Source organism: Octodon degus, unplaced genomic scaffold (assembly GCF_000260255.1).
Source record: "Octodon degus isolate 3935 unplaced genomic scaffold, OctDeg1.0 scaffold00002, whole genome shotgun sequence".
NCBI lineage: Eukaryota > Metazoa > Chordata > Mammalia > Rodentia > Octodontidae > Octodon > Octodon degus.
The window spans coordinates 10,859,039-10,884,815 of record NW_004524578.1 but is presented as its reverse complement, the minus strand read 5'-3'; the positions used below and the strand labels follow the sequence as shown (position 1 = coordinate 10,884,815).

Below are 25,777 nucleotides of genomic sequence, written 5' to 3'. Positions count from 1 at the left end.
GTGGGCAAGACTTGAAAGTGGTCACAGAAGGTGACAGTTGCTGTGTGCCAGGTGCTGGGACCCAGGTATTCCAGAAGTAATGAATGCATGTGCAGTGAGAAGTCTTGTCAGTGTATTTCTAGTTTCATTGTTATTAATTATTATTATTATTATTTAGTATAGGGTCTACAGGGTCTCACTATATAGATTGAACTCATAGTGATTCTCCTGTTTTCAGCTTTCCAAGCTCTGGGATTATAGGCACAGGCTACCACATCCAGTCTCAATCGCCTTCTCAGCATGCCCCAGGGGTGGGGCTGGCAGCACAGGGCGGGTATTGAACCCTGGCTGCTGCACTTTGCCTGAGCAGGTGCTTTAGTCTGCTGAGTTGTCTGGCCAGCCTTCCAGTTTTATTATTGAATGGAAAAAGATAAAAATTTCAAAACAAAATGATGGAATAATAATATTTAATATATTCTATATTGTTATCATCATAGTAGTTACTCAAAATAGAAGAAATGGACTTAAAAATTCTCCCAGGACTTGGGAGGCTGAGGTATGTGGATCATTGCAAGTTCAAGACCAACCTGGGCTACAAAGTAAGCTCATGGCCAGCCTACACTGCATAGTGAGACCCTATCTCAAAAAGACAGTACATAAATAAATAAATAATCTCAGAATAATACTAGCAGAAACCTTTCTTTTCAGTGAGCTAAGAGAAGATAGTAGTATAGCTATCTTGTATTCTGTTTTCTCTTTTCCCTTCCTTTCTCATTTCCAAAGCTTCCTAGTTTTAAAACTATCTTTTTCTTTGCAAGTAACAATTAGAAAATATGAATCGTTCATGCCTCTGTGATCAAATTAGGCTATTCCTCATTACTTATTATTGATGCTATGATTCTATAGTTACAAAAACCAAATTAAAATGTAATACTTGGTCACTATACTCTTAAAATATTGAGTAAAATGTGTATTTTAAAGGTAAATTCTTTCCATCAAATACTTTATTATATAATTTTTTGACTTATGTGCAAACATGAGAAGCATAGAATTCTTTATCCTATTTTTTAAAATATAATCTAATTTTTAAATGTTTTTTTATCATATTCTGTAGGGACTTCAAGTTCAACATATCAATACTTGATGAAAAATACCTGTTCCTTATTATGCCTAAGATGTTTGAAATGCAGTGAGATAGTGAGGTTAAGATTGATAGCCCAAATCGTTTGATAATAACAATAAGCTTTTCTTCTGGATGGTTAACAACCTAAGTTTGCAGGCCAAAATTAGAGAAAAAGGAGGGACACAAGGAAAGCCAACATTTTGGCCCTAGCCTTCTAAGGTCAATTAAGACTCAGGACATATGAGAACTTGTACTGTAATGTCATGTACCTCGGTAGTGTCCCAAATTTTCTGATCAAGAAGATTATGGGGCCAAAGAGGAAAGTGATCGATGACATAGAGTGGGCCTAAGGAGAGTCACATGGGGAGAAGATACTCTCTCAGGCTTTCACAGAGAGCACATTGGCCAAGCATTGGCTGTGACTCATCCACATGGCTGCACTGATAAAGGTTCTATAATCTGAGGTACAGGATCTCAGGACAAATCCTGAGGGCATTTCACTGACCTTCTCAGACCAAAAAGCTACAACTCTTGTTGCATAGGTCCTGCTTTACCTTGGTCTTAACCATCCAGCAGAAAAGTATGAAGACAAAATTATAAGAAATAAAGCCATGCTGTTAAGTTGAGCTGTGGGGGACTCAGGTCAATAATTTCTGACATTGCCAGTTAAACAGAAGACCCAATGCTATTATGGGCTACTGGACTCTTTTAGAATATTTTGCTGAGTTTACACACCTATAATATTCAATAATAGAACTTAGAAAAAATGGGGTATACAGATGAATGTCCATTTTGTATCTGTGTATTCAAAGTGGTTGGGATAGATATATAGTTACATTCTGTTAATGAATAGAATGATTTGTTCTAATAGTGTTTGTAAATAGGATCACAAGTCCGCATCTTGTACAGCAATTAACCACTAAGAAGAATATATGCAGTGTATTATTTGTTGAAAAATAAAAAAAAATAAAAACAAAAAAAATGTTGCAGAAGATATTAAGAACTGAAGTCTGTGTATATTATCAATATTAAAATATTTACAGAAGATAAAAGCTTTAGAGTTCTAATGCAAAAAGTACATGTACTTTTAAAATTACTAATGTATTCTTTTTAAACAAGATACTTTATTTCATGATTGAAACTATTCATCATGAGTAAGTTTAAATTCCTTTATGTGACATTTTTAGAATTTCTGAAATTATATCTGAGAGAGGATTTTTAACAAACTCTGAGGTCACTTAGAGTATCTTAATCTTTTATTTGTTTATGCATTTATTTATTTGATAAAGGGTCTCCTATGCAGCTCAATTTCTAGTTATCCTCCTGTCTCAGCCATCCCAGCACTGGGATTATGTGTACCTGGTTTCAGTGACTGGCTCAAGGGGCCCAGCACCACATGTGGTACTGGGATTGAACCCAGGTCCTTGTGCTTGCCAGGCAGGCACTTAGACTGTGGAGCTATCTCTCTGGTCCTACTTACAATATCTTGTTTTGGAGTTCAACCCCTGAAACTTGTGGAAGACACTTCAGTGTCCTTGGTTCTATGCCCAAGATAGATATAGATAGCTATAAAGCATTGTTCTAAGAGAAGAGCCTGGCAAATATTTTGTTGAAGAAATGAAATGAAAAATGATCATGGAATGATTACATACAGCACAGCCTACCATCTTTAAGCAATAAGTCATCTGGCCTGGTATCATTACTCCTGTAGTAAGCAGAACACAGTCTTGATTCAGGACATGAACAATGTGCTGTGCTTGGACACCCAAAGTGAATGCACTGTGCAGGTTTGGTCAGAGTGACAGACTTCACTTGGGTGACGGATTCGAGGATCTTTCACACATCACAAGATGCCTACACTCAGTGACCAGATGAATCCTCAGGGCATTTAAGGGAGGTCTGGATGAGTGGGATCTGTGTTCACGTCTTTCACTTTCACCCCCACCTTGTAGGATTCCAGACAGGGAGAGGGTGGTGTGTAACACTGACTGAGCTGAAAGTCTTGAGCAGAGCCAGACTGGCCTTTTCAATTTGCTATTCCTTGGTTATACCATTAGGAGGTGCTCTTGCTCTGTCCTAAGGCAGCGTAGCGCGTGCTCTGGCTCTTGCTCTTGTTCTTGCTCTCTTCTTTTCTTCTTTCCCTCATCCTAGTTGTTCCTTCCCTTTGAACAGTTTCTTTCCCTTTCACAGTATCTATTGAAAACCTCCTGCCTTGAGGAAATCCATGATTAATTCATTGTGATGAAAATTAGTGCCTGTGAGTTTGCCCTTTATTTTTTATGGTACATTCTCTATTTTAATCCCTGTGTGTTAGGTGTAGACATTAGAGTAGATAGAGAAGCAGACATGTGTGTTAATTTTGGATCTACTGTGCACTTGCCTTGGGCCCACACTGACCTCTCACACCTTCCTGTCTGTTTTGAGGATTAAACTAAAACCTAAATGAACATGTCTGGTGTGCACAATTACGTGCTTAACAAATAGTTTTCCAATTCTTTATTAAATTTATTATTTATTTATTTTGATTCTTCAGCTAACACAGAAGAAATGATTTATTATACATGCTTTCCACTCAGCCAGAAGCAAGAACAGAAGTAGTCCAGAATGCCACAGGTCCGGGGCAAAAAAAATAGAAGTAGTCCAGAATGATACTATGGGTATAGTTGGAATTTCTAGAAAGCTCAGTAATTGTGATTGAATGCTCTTCATTTTGATGAGATCTTCCTGGATAACTGAGTCCAAATTGGGAACCTCTGAAACACGTTAAAATCTATAGATTAGTTTGAACCAGGTGGATCTCTCTTTGAGGTGCTCCTGGCAATGAGATGGCAATGAAGTTCTAATCCATTGAGATATTGTAGACAGCATGCATTCCAGAACTTGCACCGGTGTTGTCAGCCTCCAGCACTCTTTCCTTCTGCTCCTTTGGCGTGCATGGGTGTATGAGCTATTTTACTTGGACCTGTGTATCATCTTTCTTCTTTTATGCTTCAGTCTACCCATTCACTCCTTCCTCCACGTGTCTCTCGTGGCATAGGGGTTTCTAAGAAGATGGCGTTAAAGTCGAGAGAGAGAGAGAGAGATACATTTATTGTAATGAACTTGATATATGGCGACATTTGCAGTTTTCTTCTTGATACATTGTTTATAATTTCCCTACTTTTAGGTAGTGTTAAGCTCTAAGCATTGCTAACCAGTTTTAACTCTTCAATCATTTTTAGAAAACTAGTTCTCCCTCGAAGGTGCTTTGTAAAAAAATTATCTGCCATCAGTGAAAATGAAATGATTCATGGTAGAGAAATGCACCATGCTGGCATAGTTTAGTACTTGAATCTCACATTTTGAGAACCTAATCCTTTTATCAATATAACGGATCTTTATAAACGTGTCAGCTTTTTATTACACAGAAAAGTACTGATCTTCAGAGCTGTTGGCCAAAATGTTGGATTTAGACCCCACACTACTGAGTAGAAATTTTCTGTGTGCCATATGCTGGAGTAGTGGCAGTTGAATCACTTCTGTAATTATAACAGTGATTATAAGTTGTCTGTTTTTTTTTTTTTTTTTTTGTTGAATCACTTCTGTAATTATAACAGTGATTATAAGTTGTCTGTTTTTTTTTTTTTGTGTGTGTGTGTGTTTGACTTGTTGAAATGTAAGACTACTCGAGTCAGATGAAGGGTGGTCTGATAGTTTTTGTGCTCTGGGAATTATAAATCACGTGCCCATCTTATGCTTTATTTTCGTTCTCTGCTCTGGAAGCTGTACCCATAACAATGCATCTTCTCTTCCAGATAGCCCATTTTTGATGCACGAGTATAATTGGAATTTCTAGAAAGCTCAGTAGTCGTGATTGAATGCTCTTAATTTTGATGAGATCTTCCTGGATAACTGAGTCCAAATTGAGAACTTCTGAAAGCACATTAAAATCTATATAAATCTGCCTTTAGCTCACCATCTGTTCTAAGGATGTGGACTCTAGTCAGTGTCAAGTTTGGGAGACTGTAGGGGATTTAACAGTTGTAAATTTGTGGCACCATGAAAACAAATGTGTCGTGAGTTCATATGCGGTAGCCCATGAATTAACAGGAATCATTTTGATCATAGCTGATTGGTGCTTAGTAACATCTTACTTTGTTTCAGAAAATATATTTCTTCCATGGGAGACCCTATGGTAGATGTTGGTGAGGAAGAGGAACTGGTCCTTATGTTCATACAAATGATTAAAAAAACTAAACCAGTAGTTAACTAATCATGACCATATTGCTAAGGTCAAAGAACAGGGTACAAGATTCATTGAGAGACTCCTGACTGGTGTTCCGACAGGAGATGTCAAAGACAAGATAAAGTTGGTTTAGCAGAGATGAGGGGAAAACATTTTAAAATGATGGAGCACTATGTCCCAAGCCTGGAGAGCTTTTCTAAAAGGGCTGGAATAAATCAAATGGAACTGGAAAGCAGAGCGAAAAGGGGCCTTTCAGAAGACCTGGGGTTACAATATCTTAGGTGAGGTTGCACCAACTTAAAGGCCTGGAAAAGAAATATGGAAGCTAAGAAGGGGAGTTGTACAGTCTAATACAAACTTATACATGTTACTCTGGCATCTATGAAACATAAGATTTTGCAGAAGGAAACAGAAGGGGAGTATCTGGCTAGTTCAGTGGATGCGGGTATATTTTGGAACTTCAGCAGTGGCAGGGGAGTGAAGTTACAGCCGGTTAAATTCTGATGCCGTTGGTGGTTGCTTGTTCTGTGCTTGTACTGGAAAATTAAAGTTTTCATCCTTTGCTCTGTATTGCCTTCATATGGGCCTTGGTCCTTTTTCTTCTGGCAGTCTGTGCCTAGGTCCTGCTGAGTTGGTCACTTTTTTCTTAGAGGAGCTTGTGAGCTACTACTTGGAAATTCAGGACCCATGAAATTTAGCACCAGGAAAGGTAGCGATCAACCCTTCCTTTTCTTTTAAGTCCCTCTCAGTTCCTGGTACAGTTACCTGCATTTTATGGGGCTCAGTAAGTATTTGCTGAATAAATGCCCAGATATATTGTGCAGGAGACAGTATGGTACACAAATAATTATCACGGCAGTCTACAGGTATCTTGGAAATTACAAGGAAAGTTCCATGAAGAATAGGGGGGTCTGACTTGAATCTTGAGGTGAGCTGGATTTTGTGGTTTTGGAGAAGAGGGGCAGTTGGAAGGGCACTGAAGGGAAAGCTGATCCCCAGGAAAAGTAATAGGCATGAATGAGACCTGAATCTCTGGGTAGGACAGGGTGTGGGGTGGACTGCTGGGAATAGAGGTAGAGCAGAGACACACGCTAACTCCTGAATAGGGAGTACATCAGAGTTGGTGGGGTGAGGGAAGCCGAGAGAGATTTTTCCAGAAACATCATTCAAATTTCATTTAATACTAAGTGGTGAGGTTTATGAACAACTCAGTAGAAAAGACACATGAAAGGCCAGTAGTTAGAAAGGGTAGAAACTGAGCTTGAAATGGCTGTGCTTCCCTCTTCCTCCTCGGCTTTCTGAGCCATGATCCTTTGCGCATAACCCATAGCTTCAGGAATTCTAATCCTCCAGAAATCCTGTCCTCCAGCCCCACCCCTTCTTTCCTACTGCTAGTCTTGGGCAGCTCCTGGTTGCTGAGTGAGTACAATGAAGTGAGCTGGGCAGTGCCGGCCCTGACCTCCGAGGCAGTGTCTGCGCTGTTCGCCCGTGTCTTACCTTTCCCGCTGCCCACCATGTACTGTCTGTGTACAGCTGTCATTTGATGTCTGAGGGGCATGGATTCTAGGCTTTCCCCACCCTGCCCAAATATTCCAGGATACTCAGATTCCTCAGATAAACAGCACAGGATATACATACAACCTATGTATTTACATACAACCTCCCATATACTTTCAATTCTATGTTACTTATAATGCCTAAAAGTGGAAGTGCTATGGAAAGGGTACCACTATCTTATTAAAGAAATAGTGCTAATATAACAAAAAAATCTATATGATTTTAATACAGAAGCGACCATCATGAACCTTATTACATATTACATTGGTGGATCCACAGGTATAGGGACCTAACTGTATATGTGGATATAAGTCAATATCTTCTTAATAAATTCATGACTATAACCTCTCTCTATCTTCTCAAGAATGATGTGCTCATTTCCAGTAAGTCAAGGTTGTCTTGGCTTAAAATTCACCTCCAATGTGAAATCTTTTTTTCCAAACAAGGTGAATTTCTCCAGACTTTTTTTTTCTTCCTTCATCTGCAAAATGGCACATGAATTGAGGGGAGAGTTAGTAGGGAATGGAAACAAGCCTTAGTTTCCTGCAGGAAGGTTGTGGCACCGGCCTGACCCTGTCTGATCCACACTCACTAGGAAGGGCTCTGTCATATCTGAGCAAGGACTTCTTCTCAGGGATTCTACAAACATGCATGTATTGGTACTTGCTGTAGGATTCTTAAATGCAAAATCACATGCCGAACATGAAACAGAAACCCCCAGATGTGAGGCATAAGCACTGTACAACTGGAGACCAGACAAGGGAACAACCCAGTCTGCTGCCAGGGGAGGGTGATGTTTTCTGTGGCAAGGTGACATTGGCAGAAAGGTAGAGATGGTAAGGATAGTTCCTACTGGTGTGTCTTTGGGTATCAGAACCCACTCAGTGTTCAGTAAATGATTTTCCGATGAATCTTATGACTCCTAAATTACATTTGCTAATTGTCATTCCATTTCTCTAACTGCTATAAAGGGAAAACTATGTAAATACAAAAGCCCTTGCTTGATTTGACAAGGTATGAATGAATTTTAAGCTGGTGTTGAAAAGTAGCAAAAGCTATTGAGTGCGAAACATTAAAACTCCAATTTGAGACTCAATCACCAGAGGCATTAACTATGTCAAGGTGACCTGTTAGTTGGACAAAGAGGAGGCCATCTAGATGTCCTCCTGTGGTGTAGGTACAGCAGAGAATAAAGGACATACCAAATTTGGGGCACCTCTCTGCCTGATAGATACTAGTGGGGAGCGTGTGGGTATTCCACTTACTATAGGAGATCATTGTTGTCCCAAATGGAAACATTCATCTTTTTAAATCTTAGACTCCTCATATCTCTGGAACCTTTTAAGAAAAAGAACCCAGCCCATACAGAACACAAGACCTAATCTATAATTGCTGTGTATCTTTGTTCTTTCTTGCTTTGCCCTGCCTGTTTATATTGTAATATTAATAAATGCAGCATTATAATGAGCTTTGACTGAATTATCTTCAGAGAGTTGGTACAGGGTGTTCCTTGGAGATGCATAACTGAAGTTCTGTTTCTGGAGGGGAGTCTCTTCCTCATTAGCTGGGACAGCTTGGAGCGTGAGGACTCAGGAGGCGGGAGCCACAGCGCAAGGCCACCTGTGCTTCCGCAGGAACAGGGACCATCTCTGCTCAGCTTTGGAATAAACCCAGGGCTTTCATTAAAAATGTCAGGCGCATTCCCCAGAGCACGTGCTGATGGCATGTCATGTTGGTGCCTCCAGAGGAGTATCGCTGACACCTACTAATAGTCTGACAAACGGTTAAGTAGCTGCTTGGGCTCAGGTTGAGGAATCAAGGATGCCGTACCCAAGTGCTAAGCCTTATACACATGTTCTCCCTGCACGCACGGCTAGCAAAGACGATGCCTGCTCCATGCAGGCGCCCTCCTGCCCATTGAATCCCAAGGCCACGCCCTGCAGAGCACAATGCCAGAGTATCCTGTTGTGAAATAACCAAGAGCCCTTGTGGATGTGGCTGTGTTTTTATGGTACTTTAATTTTGACTGCCTGGCATCTATAACCCATTGTATCTTTTGGATGCCTTACACTGCATGCTTTAGAGAATAAGTCAGAGACCCATTTCATTTAGGGAAGTTGAAAAGCCAGACCTCACTTTCTAAGCTCAGCCAGCTAGGCTGTGGGCACTTGACCAGGCAAGTGGCTCCTAGGAGGCTTTTAATCTGAATCAAGCAAGGGAAGGAAGTGAGAGAAGAGAATTCATAGCGGGAGCAACCACAGTCGGGGATCAGGAGCAGGCATGCTCATGGAGGCCAGCATTCTGCAGAAAGAAGGCCACACCGGATTTTTAAAGAACAGGACTGTGGCTAAGCTCCTTGTGCCTAATCACTCTGTTTCGTAATGATTTTTCAGGCCAAATTTTGAAAGGATTCTGAGACCCAGTTGATATTATTTCAATACTTTGATGTCATATAATTATGAATTTATTTTAATTACCCCTTCCTTTAGGAAGAAACTAGAGATGAGCTGCACAAGACAGGGATCTTTTCTGTTGTTTGCAGTTGAGAATCCTAGCTTGATCACTTGTGGCCATGGCTTGGTCACTGCCCAGTGGTCACAGCGATAATGGCCTCCACGTAAAAGCTTTGGCCAGGCATCTACGTGTCAGGGTGGTGAGTCAGTGGAATGCAATCTCCTGTTTCGTGCTGACCCTCACCGTGCGTCTGTTCTTTGTCTCCTCCTGTACTTTTTTTTCCCCCCTTTAATATCAATCTCACACAGACTATTGTGTATGTTGGCCGCTCTATTGATGTGTGGTACCTCGGAACTCCTAGTTATTATGTGAATTAGATGTAGGTTCAGTGACTTGACTCATAGGCCGGCAGGTCAAGAGGCGGGGGTGCTGTCTGCATTAGGCCCTGGCCCAGGACCCCTTAGCCATTTGTTGAAGAGGAGCCTGTCCTTATGCCCCCAATTAATTTAGCACACACTGCTTTGTAAAATGCCAGTGCACGCGGAAGCAGGCAATGTGTTAACGTCCTGTGGACATTATGCGGCCATTCATTCTTGCCCTGACAGCTCCACTTCAAGAGCCCTCTGCCAAACCCAGCAAAAGGGGAGGGAATTTTTACTCTCTGATTCTGAGTTTCATTTTGGATATGGAATTTTAATTTTCTGTGTATATTTGGAAGAATGGAGGAGATAAAGTGGAAAAAGAATTAGCATAGGAATAGTAAGGTATATGCTTAAATTTTTGAGTTGAAAATATGACCTCTGACATTATTTTATTGTGTTATACTTTGTAGGTGTCATAGGAACAAAATTGTAGTCCACATTTTCTCAATACATACTGAGTATGCAGGATCCTGGGTGCTGGTGGCTCTTCACTCAGGACAGATTTTAATCCCTGTAGGGCATTTTTACACTTCTGTCTAATTCTCACAGCTAGATAAAAGTGTATAGATTTTCCCATGTCTCTGATTATTGAAGAATAACCATTCCTCATGACAAGACACAAAGCTTAAGGAACTGGAGATGAGCTGTAATATTTTATTCTTTTGTTTTAATAGACATACAATCATAATATACTATAATATTTTGATATATATAGTGTAATAATTTGATCTTAATGTTTGGTATATTTATGATCTCACACAGTTTTCATTCTTTTTTTTGTAGAGAACATTCACAATCCTTTCTCCTGGGCATTTTGAAATATTCAATACAGTATGATTAACCATTGTCAAATTCCTGTGCCGATAGAAATCAGAACTTAGTCCTATGACTGTAACAGTGTACAATCTCCCATGTCCTTGTCTCGCTAAGGCCCTCCCGGATGCTGGGAGCTGCTGTTCCACTCTGTGTCTGTGTGATGCTTCTTTAGAGTCCTCATATGAGGACAGTGAAGTACTTGTCTGTCTGATCCCCTGCGTGCCATGCTGGCCCAGCCCTCAGGGCACACTGAGACTGTGATTGAGATTGGGCATGATGGCGCATACCTATAATCCCAGCGCTTGGGAGGCTGAAAACAGGAGGATCACTATGAGTCCAAACTACGTAGTGAGACCCTGCAGACCCTGTAGGTCCTGCATGGGGAAAAAAAAAGTAACGCGGGTGCAGATAGCTCTTCAACACACTGATTACATTCCAGCTTTGCATGTGGAGCTGAGTGGGATTGCTGAATCATATGGGAGATGTATCTTTTAGTGTTTTAAGGAAACTCTGCCTTATTTTCTACAATTGTGGTTCAGTACTAATTTAAACTTGCGCCAACACTGAGTAAGAGTTCCGTGTCCTCCACATCCATGCGGCCATTCATTGTGTCTTGACTTCAGGATCACAGCCATCCTAGCAGGGATGAGATGACAGCTCCCAGTGACTTTGCTTCGCATGTCCCTAAACAGTGATGGCGAATGTCATTTCCTGTGCTTATTGGCTATTTGCATATATCTTCTTTTGAAAAGTTACTTTCCAGGGCTTCTGTGTATTTTGCAAATTAGATGTTGATCATGATGATGGTAGTGACCATGATTGTGATAGTTGTTGTCATTGTTATTTTTCTCTTGAGTAGATTTTTAAAACAAAGAAGTGAACACTGTGACAGACCAAAGTAGTAGACCCACCGGTGAGATCTGTGTGATTATCGGTTTCAAAGTTACATGTGCTTGGGGTCAGGGATTGCATACCAGCCCTAGTCCACTAAAATGGTAAAACATTTGTACATCCCATACTCCCTCAGTTCCCATGTAGAATATCCACAGGTCTTGCTGGAAAGGAGTCTTCTTCTTTTTTTTTTTTTTTAATGTTTTAAGTGCAGGGTCTACAGGGACTCACTACACAGATCAGACTTGTAGTGAGCCTCCTGTTTTCAGTTTCCCAAGCGCTAGGATTACAAGGACATGCCACTACACCCAGTCTCAACTGTGGCCGCTGGCTCTGCCTAAGCAAGTGCGTTAGTCCGCTGAGCTATTGGACTGGTCCTGGAAAAGGAGTCTTAACTTCATCCTTCAGGAAACACAAATTTATTGGTGTAAAAGTGCATGGCTTTTGTTCACTTTGCTCTTTGCGCTTCTGAGAGTCATTTGTCTTTGAGCAACATCTGTGTTCTCTTTACAGGGAAGAGTGATCCTTTCTGTTTGTTGGAGTTAGGCAATGACCGGCTGCAGACACATACCATTTACAAAAACCTCAACCCTGAGTGGAACAAAGTTTTTACATTGTAAGTGCTTTAGCCTCTGGAATATCGAGGAGCAGCTTTAACTTACAGAGCAATTATCTCTGATATGTTCGGGGCAAGCGAGGGCTCTTGAGTGGAACTTTCTGTCCATTTTTATGTGCAAAGAGTGAATTTTATTGTTTTTTTCCTTCTGAAAACCTTTTATCCTTTCCTTTTCTCCTATTTTATAGAGTGTGATGTTAATAATAGAAGAGATCTTTTGCAACTGCAAGGCAGTGTTATAGGAGACACTGGTAAAGTAGATCTTTTAGTGACTAAATTAATCTGTGTGTAGATGGAAACATCTGGGTAGCTAGAATAATTCATTCCTGATTTAAGGAAAATTACAAATGGAGCCCTGCCTTAAATTCAAGGAGCTATGTATTAAAACATTATCCTAATGCCTGAAGGCTGTCATCTGCCAGAGTCTTTTGGGAAACCAGATTATCTGTGTATCCTTTATGACTGCCCAAGGCTCCCTGTACCTCTGTTGATCTGAGCAGCCCACTCCATATCTAATTGCCAAACCTGGGCATTTAGGGGCCTACGTGTATCCTGTAGCTTTATGCTTCAAGGCACCTGAACAGGAAGGGGAGACCCTTGCTGAATTTGGATGAAAGGATAGTGTTTACCCCCACAAAGCTCAATAAATGCTCAGTGTGTACTTAGAATTAAAAAAAAAAAAGCCAAGTATGTTTGTAGTGGGGTTGACTGCAGTCTAGGAAGTTCTCAAGGAACTGTGAGAAATAGATCTGCGCTGTGAAGCAGGCCTGCCAATTTCTAGATGTAAGTGTCCCTTTGTTTCCAAACAACGAGCTGATAGTCGTGTCTCCCTTTTTCATTATCACTGATAAGTGGCTCAGGTCAATATTAAAAAACAAACAAACAAACAAACAAAACAACTCTAAATGTGTATGAGATTTTTGGCAATTTGTGTTGCCATTGTAGGAGGCAGGAGGCTTTCTATGTATCTCAGCAAATATTAATTTTCCACCTCTTACCAAAAGAGAAATTTTCACTAAAGAAAATGTTATTTTCACTCATGATTTTGTATCTACTTTGCAATCGCTTTTCTTTAACCCTCCTCCTTCCTCTTCCTTAATTTGTTTCTTGAATCAGCTTACTCTTGAGTACCTGTATGTATGGGAATGTCACAGAGAAAAAAGTTGGCTTGGTTTTGTTCATGGGGATGTCTGAGTCCGCTCTGATGGAAGGTTTGGGAATACAGTCAGTTTGATTTAATTTTTGGAATTTAATTAAATGGTAGTTTTATACTCCGAGGACACACAGACTTAATTAGTGAAACAGTGTTTTCAGATCTCATGGAACAGACTTCTCATGTGTGCTTTTTATGTATAATGCCTGATATTTCTTGTTTCAGTCCCATTAAAGATATCCATGACGTTTTGGAGGTGACAGTCTTCGATGAAGATGGAGATAAACCCCCCGATTTTCTCGGAAAAGTTGCCATTCCCTTGCTGTCTGTAAGTTCCCTTTGTTAGCTGACAATTTTATAATTGATGACTTTCTGTGGTCTATGTTATTTTCTGTCAGTCTGGGAGGAAAAAAAAAAAAAACATTTCTAGCTCTGGCAAGAATCTGCTATTTGATTCCTTATCTTTATATTTCAGATACTAAGAGACACATACTTTTGTGTTAACCTAGTATTGCTTTAATGAACCAAAATGTTTTCAGCACTCTTGCAATTCATTGTCAGTCTCCCTAATTTTTAATTTCATTTGGGGGCTTCACTCTGATGTCAAGGCATATAGACCTATCGCTGACTTCTGCTTTTAGTAGTGAAAACACACTTGCATTTCTTTCTGATCTCTTTTTGCACATTCCTTCAAAGTTCAATTGGTGGTAAGAACACATTTGCTCCCAGGCTGCTCTAGACCATGTCCCCCAGAGTTCCGTGTGCTATTTTAATAGAAAAGTTTGTTTGCAGCCTCAGAAAGCACTTTGTGGTAGAAAGCTTGGAAAAGGAAATGTACTGTAAAAGTCCAATTAATAAATAAAACAGGGTCAGCTAAGAGAAAAAAGCAGAGTGAAAAATGCTTCTACAGTGCAGAAAAAAACCCCGTCAAAGCATGTAAATAAGAGGGAAGGGAGAAAGCTGGAGAGTGACGCCGGTATAAATGTGCTCCAGAAAAAAGAATTGTGATTTTCATCCAACCATGAATAGAGTCTGTCCTAGAGTCATTATGATTTCATCAGCTACTAAAGCTTTATTTCTTCCCAAAGACTTATTTTTCTAAAGCTCTGTGTACATTTTCGTGAGCTGAGCACTCTGCAGTTCACCATGTGACGAGTCTAACTCACACTGTGTTTACAGAGCGGGGAACACTGTACCTCTTAATATCTCTTCGTCTGTTTCTGATCGCTTGGATAATTTCTCCCCAAGTTGTCATATCCCTGATGTTACTCCAAGTGCCTGCGTGGAGCATCTGCTCCCTGATACAACTGGCTCCTGCCAAATGCTCGGAGCCATTGGCGACAGGCAGCAGGGCCAGGGAGAGGAGCTAGTAATTTGGGATTTCCCCTCTTTTTTATTACAACTTTGTCAGTTATTCCTGGAAGAATATATGTAACAGGAATAGGAGGCACACTTGCAAGATGTCTAAAGGGAGCATCACAAAATCTCTTCTTTACAATTCAATTTTGGTCCCTTCCCTCCTGCCGCCCTCTCCCTGTCTCTGTCTTTCTCTGTGTGTCTGAGTCTCAGTCTCTCTATCTCTGTCTCTGTCTCTCTCTTCTTAATATATAGGTAAATCTTAGTACAGATTTTCTTCTTGTGAAAACATATTTGGGATTTTTTTATGTATTTAGTACAGGATCTACAGGGTCTCACTACACAGATTGGACTCATAGAGATCCTTCTGTTTTCAGCCTCCCAAATGCTGGTATTACAGGCAAATGCCACCACACCCACTCTCACTTGCAGTCTCAGCATGCCCCGGGGATGGTGCCAGCAGGGCATGCTGGGGATTGAACGCTGGTCCCTGAACCCGTCTAAGCAGGTGCTTTAGTCCGCTTAGCTATCTGGCTGGCCCAATATTTGGGATGTTTACAAAAATCTCCATTTTGTTTATAAACGTTTTGCACGTTTTGTGTTTCTACAGTGCTAACAGTTGACTTACAGTGGAGTACTTGCTTTCCCCTCCTCTCTTCTCCATCCCTGCTTGACAGAGCTAAGGAATTAATACTAGGTAAATCAGGACATCTTGTCTTTGGCATTATTAACATTTAGAGCCAGGATATTTTTGTTATATTGAGCTTTCCTGCCCATTTCAGAACATGCAGAATCCCCTTGTCTTCTCTGTACTAGAAAACAGCAGCACCTGCCACCCGCTGCTGCTGTGACAACCTACAATGTCCATAGACACTGTGAAAAATCTGGAATGAAGGGTAAATCACTCTTTCTGGGGAACCATTGGCCCAAATCAATGCAGTTTTCAAAACATTCTTTCAAAACACAAGGTGGAAAGTTTTGGGAAAGACCAAATTTTAACATAAGCATCCTCCTTTCTGGCCAGTTTTCAGGTTGCAGGGAGGGCTGCCTCAGGATCTTGTCAGTATTCATTTATTCCTCAAATAGTGATCAAGTGTCACTGTGTGCCAGGAACTGGTTTAGGGGACAATATTCTAATTATGGGCATAGTCCCTGCTCCTTAGAATTTGTCTTGTGGTTTCAAGGTGGATAGAAGATGATGTGTTAAAGCTAAAACAACACACAGCTGGTAAATGGTGACAATGTAGGCTTGGGAGCGGCGCAGTTTCCATGGCTGACCAGTGAGGGCTTCATAGATAGGGGACAGTGAAATTTAAAGAGGTGGGGGAGTCCCCTGGGTGTCTATCTAGGCCAGGGCTAGGGAAGAAATCTGCAAATTCAAATGCTCTGAGACAGCCCAATTCCAAAGAGGATGGGTCAGCCAGCATGGCTGGAACAGTGGAGTAGGTGGGGGTGGGGTGGGGGAAGAGCAGGAAAGGGACAGGAAGGTGGGAAGGTGCAGGTATTAAAAGACAGAAAACTGGGAAGCGTGGAGGACTTAGGCTTTTGCTTAGTATGGAAGAACCAGACATTGAAAGCCAGAGAGTGTTTTTTTTTTGTTGTTGTTGTTGTTTTTTGTTTTTCTGTTTGTTTTACATTGTTTAAATGTAAAAAAAAATGATCTATGGAATATCAAGAAGCATGTCACATTTTTTTTTTTTTTATTTTGAGTGCCGGGGAGATGGCTCAGTAGAGTAAGCACTTCCTTGGCAAGCACAAGGGCCTGAGTTCAATCACCGGCTCTGCCAAAAAAACCCAAAACAACAACAACGAAAAGAAGTATACCCCATTGTGAAACATCTTTGTCTTTAAAGGCACGTGACCTGTGTTCTTGAGGCCTTCTGGTTCCCTGTAAAATGGGACTGAATAGATTGCTTCAGTGGGGTGGATTCTGCTAGGATTCACCTGGGATTCCTTGATTGATAAGCTCAGAAAGTAACAAGAGTCTCACAGTGGATCTGCATGCATTCTACTGTGCAGGAGGGAGTCCCCTGCCATGAGCCTCTCCAGCCTGGGTCACCCATTCGAGTGTATGTTTGCAGTATGTAATAATTATATTCACCATGGGGAGTTGGCACATGTAGGTGACACATCTCAGTGTTTTTACTAGCCTTCTCCCCATCTCTTCTGGTTCTCTCCAACTCTTAGGATAAATGTGATCTTAAAACTGTTATAACCTTCATTATAATTGGCAAGCTATAAGTTCATGGATTATTTCATTAAATTTTCTATTTTCATGTACTTCTACATTGTGCTTTATAGTACATGTTTTAAAATATACCTACTTAGATCTAGGGGGTTTTATTTGTTAATATTTTTTTTGTGTGTGGAACTGGGGATTGAACTTAGGACCTTGCGTTTGTCAGACAAGCATTTATTCTACTAAGCTATCTCCCCGGCCCTCTTTGTTAATATCTGTTGAGTGTCACTTAATATATATAACATGTACAATCATCAATTTTCTAATGACTTAATAAGGCACATGTCATTATGCCGGTTTACATATTAGGAAACTGAGGCACAGGAAAGCTCCTGTCTCTGGCAAGTAATAGAAGTAGTATTTCAATTCGGGCAGTCTCTTACCCAAGTCTGAGCTCTGACCAGTGTGTTAGGCTTCACAGGGAATACTGTTAAGCGAATCTCCTACTGGAAGCAGGCGTAAGATTTGGTTGTGAGCTATTGCTGTGCTATCCACAGGAGAAACATTAGCTGGAGAGCTGTATGCTTGCATTAGTGGGGAATGCATATGTAATGGTCACCCACATTCTAAGATAGTAAGTGTCATACACAGGAAAGGACCAACCTGATGAGAAAGAGGATGGGACTTAAAAGATTTTAAGAAGCAAGGAAGGGCTGGGGAGCTAGCTCGGTGGTCTAAGCACCAGCCTGGCAAGCACAAGGTTCTGAGTTCAATCCTCAGTACCTCATGCCATGCTGGCCCCAGAACTGTGTGTGGTGGTGTGTGTCTGTAATCCTAGCCCTGAGGAGGCTGAGGCTTTCTATGAGTCTGAATTGCGTAGTGCATAGCAAGACCCTGTAACAAAAGAACAAAAAAGAAGCAAGAGCTTGAACTGAGTCAGGAAGGAGGAAGGTGTTTGTCACACCAGTGAGTGAGCTGAAGAATAAATGTCTTTTCTGGCAGGGAGCAGAGTGTGCGCGGCCAGGCAGGCGTGCAGGGGGAAGTGCGCCTTGTGGACTGAGGGGGATCTCGGTGCCTGGGTCTTGGTGCCTGTGCCTGAGCATGGAGGTGGAAGAGGGGATGGAAAGCATCTGTAGCAGGTTGGAGGGAGGTTGGCGTTACTGTACTAAAAGGAAGGCACTGCAGCGCTTTGACCTGCGGATGGAGTTATCAGAGGACTCGACCAAAAAGAAGCTGACTGCAGGTAAAGCAGGCCCCACGGGGATCGTTCACAACAGCCAGAAGTGAGCTTCGAACCCGCTTAGAGTCACATTGCTTGCTTCTTCTCAGAAAGACTTATTTTTTCTGTTGTTTTTAATATGAGAATCACAAACATTGATGATTAATATCTTTCAGGATATGGAATAATATACAGTAATGCATAGTTTTATTTTTATAACCCAAAAATTGCAATTAATTTAACAATTGAATGGAAATGCTTTGTAAGAATACATTTTCCTTACTTAAGTAATAAGGTGGCTTGATTTACATTTTTGGAGACAGTGCAAGTTACATTTTAAATGGTCTAAGAACAAAGTATAGAATGTACTTTAACTTTTAATCTTACTCAAAATGTTAATGTGTTCAGTACATTTAAACCTGTTAAATAAAGAGGCTGTTCTAAATTCACTATATCTTTTTAATCAGGGTTAAAGTGCTAGCTGAATATTGGCTCATTTAAAATCTGCTAAAATAACTATATTGATTCGTGGTGGGGAACTGTTCAAGAAGATGTACATGAATTTGAAGAATGCAGACCAATGCACTACCCTTCTATAAATTATCTCTTCAGTTTTGAAAATAGTTGTTTAAATGATCCTATAGATATGCAAAACTCTTTAATCAAATACTCATGATTAGGAATGACAGAAAATTGAGATTGAAACGTATTCCAGTCTGAAGCCTTCTAATATTTTCTCATTTTCATACTGCTCCTCTAATTGTTTAATCAGTAGCATAGTAAATATGCACTGAAAAGCATTAAGTACATTTCTGAGTTTTAAAACACATCGGGCATAGACATTATCTCCTAGTAATTAGCTGACTCAATAGATATACTTAACATGTCTATCCTCAATTAAGGGATTGTAACTCTGAAAAGTAGGCTGGATATTCCTCCTGAAGGTCAGTCTATTTTATTCAGTCATATGGTTGCTGTCAGAATTACCTAATGGACCAATTTAAGAAGACTAAGACTTGATTGAATGATTCACTCTGTGAAGTAGGAAAAGCGTGTATTTATCACACATTCCCAATGGCCAAGGAAAGTCATCGGAGCTTGGCGAGGACCTGAGGTTTGAAACAGACTTGAGTTCTTCGGGGAGAACCAGTGGGATGGCACAAGGACAAGTGAACCTTTCAGAAGTGTGACCTTGTGGTGCTCACATGGACTCCCAGCATCCTCAGTGGACTTCAGAGCATAGGAAGGGAGCTGGCCCAAAACAAGTTCACTTAAATAATTGCTACACTGACTTTTATGTTCATTTTCAGCTAAGTATTTGCTGTAAGAGTTTTTCCTGCAGTTGCTCATTAGATGTATACAATTAATTTTTTTAAATTAATGCTGAAATTATGGTCATTAAATTGAATAATATCGAAGCTTAATTTTATGTCAGGTAATATTGACAAGTAACTTGATTTATCAAGTTAAAAAATCTTAGATGTGGTCTGTTGCCAAGGCTTGGTTTTCCCAGAGCACGGGTTTCTTTAAGGAATCTCATGTGAGTCAAGTTGGAGGAGCCATGTGGCAGGGGGTACAGAAGAAATAGAGCTTTATCATCTGAGATTATTTGGTAAGGAGAAGACTTGAATCTCAACGCAACACAAAAATGATCATTTGTCTACTGAATATGTTTACTGAAATAGAATAAAGACAAAATCAGGCAAATTTCTCCGTCAGTCCTAGAAGCTTGTAAGGGATACCATTAACACGCTGGAAGTCTCATAAAGCATATGCTATGTGTAGTCTATGTGATATGTTACTAGGACTGACAGAAAGGGAGAGGGAGGGAAACAGGGAAAAGATGGAAAGCAAAACAGATGGAGAAAGGAGAAGGAGAAAGGGGAAGGTAGGAAGAGGGCAAGTGGGAAGAGGGAAAGGAGAGTGCCCGTGGGTGAGCATGTCACACATTATGGCAGCTGCTGAATGAGATGAACTAATTGATTAAATAGAAGAGTACCTTTTCTGCATTGAATTAGAGTAGAAACTACCTGCTGTACCATTGTGATATCTAAAACACACTAATATAAATAAAGGTGAGCAAAACTATAGCCATATAAATGTAAATAATAGGTGTGTCAGGAACTTGGTACAGTATATTATTTTAGAAGTGAAAACACACTGAGCTATCAACAAGGCTATCACAAGTAGCCAGGATGTAAATGACTGTCACTTTTTTAAAAAACATACATAATGCAACAAAATTGCAAAAATTTAGAATGAAAGTTATATTATTTATTCAACTTTAAGAATATCAGAATCAGGGGCTGGCCAAATAGTTCAGCAGATTAAAGCACCCGCAAGCAGGCTCAGGGGCCTACGGTGCTGGTCCAACCTCCGGGGCACACTGAGATGGCAATTGAGACTGGGCGTGGTGGCATAAGCCAGTAATCCCAGCTCTTGGGAGGCTGTAAATAGGTGGATCACTACGAGTCCTATCTAGTATTGAGACCCTGAACACCCTGTAGACCCTTCCCTAATCTATCTATCTCTATATATCTATATATCTATATCTATATCTATCTATATATAATATCAGAATCAAAGTCAATAATGCTGAGGCAACCCTAAAGGTCCAAACATTCAGAAATTAAGATAGCAAAGAGTGTTCATAATGAAGTTTCTAAAAGCTAGTTTACAGATACTAAATTTCTAATTGTGATAATGAAAATCTCTTTTTATTTTTTTGGCAGTTTTTTTTGAGGAACTGGGGATTGAACTCAGGCCCTTGCGCTTGCCACGCAAGCTCTTATTCTACTGAGCTATCTCCCCAGCCCACAAAATCTTTTTTTTTATATGCAAGTAATTTCTCAGATAACTTTCAGGCATATCATAGTAGTCGTTCTCAAAATTTCGAGGATAAACAATTGGCTCTATCTAACATATGTGCAAGCCTGTTCATAAAAAATAGAAAATATTTGCTTCAATATCCATCTCACATGTCCACATAGTGCTCAGTGGGTCAGAAATTCCTCAGGAGATTTAAAAAAGGCACAAGTTGTACTTGTGGTCACAGTACTATAAAAATAGACACTAAAAACTTAAAAGAAGCAAGTGTCAAAGTACTTGGAGAAAGCAATCTCAATTAGCTCATGCAATGCTCAAACTGCACTTATAGAATACTGAGAAGCTGACAGATTGAGTACTACACATAAAATCTAGGGATAAGGGCCCGATGTGTCATCCAGAGGAAATGCTGACCTTGAACAACTTTGTGTTTTATACATAAAGGTTGAAAATCAATTCAGCATTTCACTAAAAGAAACTACCATAAATTAAGAAAATGAGGAATTGGTGAAGGTAAAATAAGGATGGGTGGTGTAGCTCAGAGGCCGAACAATTCTCATAGAACATTAGGAAGATTAAGGCTCTGATTTTGAATGCTGGAACTGAAAATAAAAGAGAGAGCTATAGTATATACTATAGAAAATATACTATACTATAGAAAATATGTGAGCAGTAGCTTTGTTAAATCTAAATACTCATGCCTACAGCCCCCCAAAAGAAATGGAAAAGCCATTTCCAAAATCAGTCAAGATGCGGGAAAAAATGATGGAGGAAACCACAAAAGAATTATCAGGAAGTGCATACGATTTCTGTGAAGACCACTACTCAACTGTACTGAGGAGTCTGAGAGAAAACCTAGGCAATGGTTGTGGGCTCTTCAGAGACCCTGGGTACTGAGGGTTGTCGATTCTGTCCAAATGAATGGTGATCGAAAGGCAGTTCAAATTTGGATAAAAGTCTGGGTAAAATTTAAAGGGAGGTTTTTCATAAAATAATTACTAGAGGAACAAAGATATCAAGTAGTGAGTATTCTGCACAAAAAAACTTGTAATTATGGAAAGATAAGAAAAATGATCAAATTCCATTTTTTTCCCTTAAAGTCTCATGTCCCCAAATAAGAAAAGAGATCTAAAGCACTTTATGCCCGGGTTACTTTCCCCTAATCCTTGAAGTGACAACTAGCTCTCTGAATATTTAAATTTATTAAGAATATAAAAATGGAAAAAGAGATGAATTTATTTCTGAGTCTAGACTAACTCATTAGAAACACATATTTTTTTCCTTTTTTTATTTATGTATTTAGTACAGGGTCTCACTACGCAGCTTAGAGTCAAAGTCAATAGATATCCCCAACAAGACAACAAAAGGCCAGCCAGATAGCTCAGCAGACTAAAACGCCTGTGTAGGCAGAGTGCAGGGACCAGAGAGTTCAATCCCCAGCACCACAAGCTGTGCTGGCTCTGCTCCCGGGTCACCCTGACATGAGAGTTGTGATGGACATGGTGGCATGTGACTATAATCCCAGTGCTTAGGAGACTGAAAACAGGAGGATCTCTATGAGTCCAATCTGCGTAGTGAGACCCTGTCGACTCTGTACTAAATACATAAAGAAAACAAACAAACAACAACAACAACAACAAAAACCCCAAAGACTGAAATAAAAAAATTAATAGTGTCTGTGACTTATGTGAAGAAATTATAGAGCAGAACTGTGGGATTAGAAGGAGGCCTATATAATTGGAGATCATTTAATGTATAACATGTTTAAAAATAGAATTATTGAGTAAAGGATAATTACTTAACAATAGCAGGAGATTCTGGAAAAATAGGTTGCTTCTCATAAGGGGAAAATGTGTTCTTACACTGCACTAGACACAATACTTCCAAAATAAATTAGGAATCAAACACTTAAAACATATTTATGTTTTCAGATGCTAAAATACTGAGACAGTTGTAACTACACAAACTGAAAAACATGAAATGATAAGAGCAGAAAGTCCTGAAAATACAAGGAACCAAAAGTCCTCAAAAGTCAAGGCCGGACTGGTGCAAAAACTCTAAAAACAAAATATTTGGATCATATAAAAAAGTGGGCATCACCTTAGTTCATGTGATGTGACATTGTATAAGTGTCATAAGTTTTCTTTAATCAGTTTATTAACTTTGTGCTGGAGTTAAGTTTTGGATACTTACAGATTGAATGGAGGAATGGTTTGTTTGGCTTATGATTTTTCTTTCTTTTTTTTTTTTTTTTTTTTGAGCCGGGAATTGAACTCAGACCTTTGCGCTTGTCAGGGAAGCATTTATTCTACTGAGTTATCTCCCCGGCCCTGGCTTATGGTTTTCAAGAGTTAAGCTCACAGTCTCCTGGCTCCGAGGCAACAACTCATGGAAGAATGGCCTTGGTAGAGCAGAACCACTTGATGCACAGAAGTCAGAAAGCAGAGCTGCAACATTAGGAGGGAGGAAGGGGCACAGGGCCAGATATAGCAGCCCAGGGCCTAGCTCCATGACCCCTCACTTAGAGTCCAGAATTGTACTTTATTAATCCTCTAAGCAGCTCCCAAGCTCACCAATTTGACAACTAAAATGTCACGATAAGGAAAAGACCAGTCAATCTAGCAAAAACTTGATTCAAAGAAGCGGAAGTCTTAAGTAATAAATATAAGAATTGTTATTTATACAATTATGATCATCATGGTTAAGAATAACGATGAGGGCTGGTGAGATAGCTCAGTGTACTAAAGCACCTGCTTAGGCAAACTTAGGCAAGTGCAGGGACCATGGTTCGATCCCGGGCACTGCATGTTGTGCCAGCCCCTCCCCAGGGCAGGCTGAGCTGGCCAGAGGCCGGGTATAGTGGTGCATGCCTGTAATCCCAGTGCTGGGGAGGCTGAAACCAGGAGGATCACCACTAGTTCAAGCTGTGCAGTGAGACCCTGTCCCAAATACACTTAAAAAATGAAGAAAGGAAGGAAGGACGGATGGACAGACAGACAGACAGATGGATGGACAGATAGACAGACAGACCACCAGGGGTGGCATCTTGGCCTTTCTCTTAAACTGGCTACGTGTCACTTAACGTTGATGTCTGTGAGTCTTTGTTGATGAAGTGGAGGACTATCACTACATGAACATACAGTGAAGAGTAAGTGTCAGTGTGTGTAAAGTCTTTTCAACAGTCCGAAGCCTATACTGAGCTCTTGCTCTGTGAATTCACATCTTCATCTACCTTCTTTTAGGAAATTAAATGATTGAGTTAATTTAAGTAGTGAGGATAACAAATGGGTTAAAGATGTTTGATAGATACTGCGAATGGGAAAGAAACTGTTCAAAGGGAAGGAATCACTAGGATGAGGGAAAGAAGAAAAGAAGAAAGGAGAGAGAGATGAGAAAGAGAGATGAGAGAGAGAGAGAGAGAGAGAGAGAGAGAGAGAGAGAGAGAGAAGAAAGGCAAGAGAAATACATATTATATACTCAGGATAGCTTGGATAATTGTTCTGCTGATTTCTGCTGGTCTATTGAAATGAGCAACTAATGCCTTGAGTTTTTTCCTCATTTTTAATTTTTCATAACTTTGACAAATCTTATATGATTATTTATGGTAATATTAACAACTAATTTGAAGACAACACCATGAAATATATAAACCACTGTTGAATTCTACCCCCTCAAATAAAAAATTCCATTTTCAAGGAAGGGATGGGCAGAAAATCTTCAAGTTGGAAGGGGAACAAGGGAGGGGTAAAGAAAAATGATAGAAGGAAAAATGGAATTAAAGCCTTTGTAAATAAGGAGGGGAAGGGTCTGACAGGAAGTGAGGGAATTGGGGAGCAAAAAATCATGATACATCATGTACTGGTTCAAACTACCTATGATAAATGTACCATTAGGTAGATCTAAAATGTACCAATAGGTGATTATTGAGAAGTTTTTGCACGTCAAAAGAAATTATCAACAGAGTGAAAAGGCAACCCACGAATTTGAAACAAAACCTCTTAACTAATAAGCATCCAGACAAAGGTCTCCTATCTAGAATTTATAAAGAACTAACAAACATTCGGGCCCTAAAAATTAAAGACCCAATCCAAAAATGGGCATCCGAGATGAACACACATTTCTCAGAGGAAGAAACACAAGAAGGAAATAAATACATTAAAAAATGCTCCACATCACTAGCCATCTGTGAAATGCAAATTAAAACAACACTGAGACACCATCTCACCCCAGAAAGAATGGCTATCATAAAAAGAAATCACCCAACAACAAATGTGCAAGAGGCTGTGGGGATAAAGGAACCCTTCTCCACTGCAGGTGGGAATGTAGACTGGTACAACCGTTATGGAAATCAGTGTGGAGATGCCTCAGAAAACTAGGACTGGAAATCCTACTCAATCCAGCTATTCCCCTTCTGGTAATTTTCCCAAAAGAACTGAAAACATCATGTCATAGTGATATACGTACACCTATGTTTATAGCAGCACAATTTGTGATAGCCAAATCTTGGAAACAATCAAAGTGCCCATCATCTGAGGAATGGAAGAAAAAGGTGTGGTGTTTTTATACAATGGAGTATTACTTAGCTATAAAGAGAGAAATTAAGGATTAAACAGTGTAAGGAGAGAAAGGAAAGAAGTAAGCAAATATGGCAGGGGGGAAAACCATACATTTATACGAACAAAATAGTTAAGGCAATGGTCCTAACAACTTCCATCAGGTTTTTGAAAAGAACAGTTAATGGGTAGAATTCTCACTCTAAGTAACTATGTGTTGATATCTGTGAGCTAAACAGCTACATTGCATACAGCAATGTGTAATACTAAAACCATGCTGTAAATACCTGTCAGTTTGGTCTTCTAAATGCATACTGCTTCTAATGTCATATCAATTATTGCTATACTCTCTTTAAAGTAAATGTATGTTAAAAAAGGTAATAAAAGTAAATGAGGGACAAGAAAAAA

The 25,777-nt window shown here is 40.0% G+C and overlaps 1 protein-coding gene across 1 annotated transcript in view; it reads left to right on the top strand.

Moving 5' to 3' along the window:
• Mctp2 (multiple C2 and transmembrane domain containing 2) overlaps positions 1-25,777 on the top strand; it is a 260,991-nt gene that overhangs the window by 134,811 nt on the left and 100,403 nt on the right. Inside the window, exons 13-14 of the mRNA XM_004623453.2 lie at positions 11,981-12,083; positions 13,462-13,564. Coding sequence (XP_004623510.1) covers positions 11,981-12,083; positions 13,462-13,564 — 206 coding nt within the window. The remainder of the gene's footprint in view (positions 1-11,980; positions 12,084-13,461; positions 13,565-25,777) is intronic.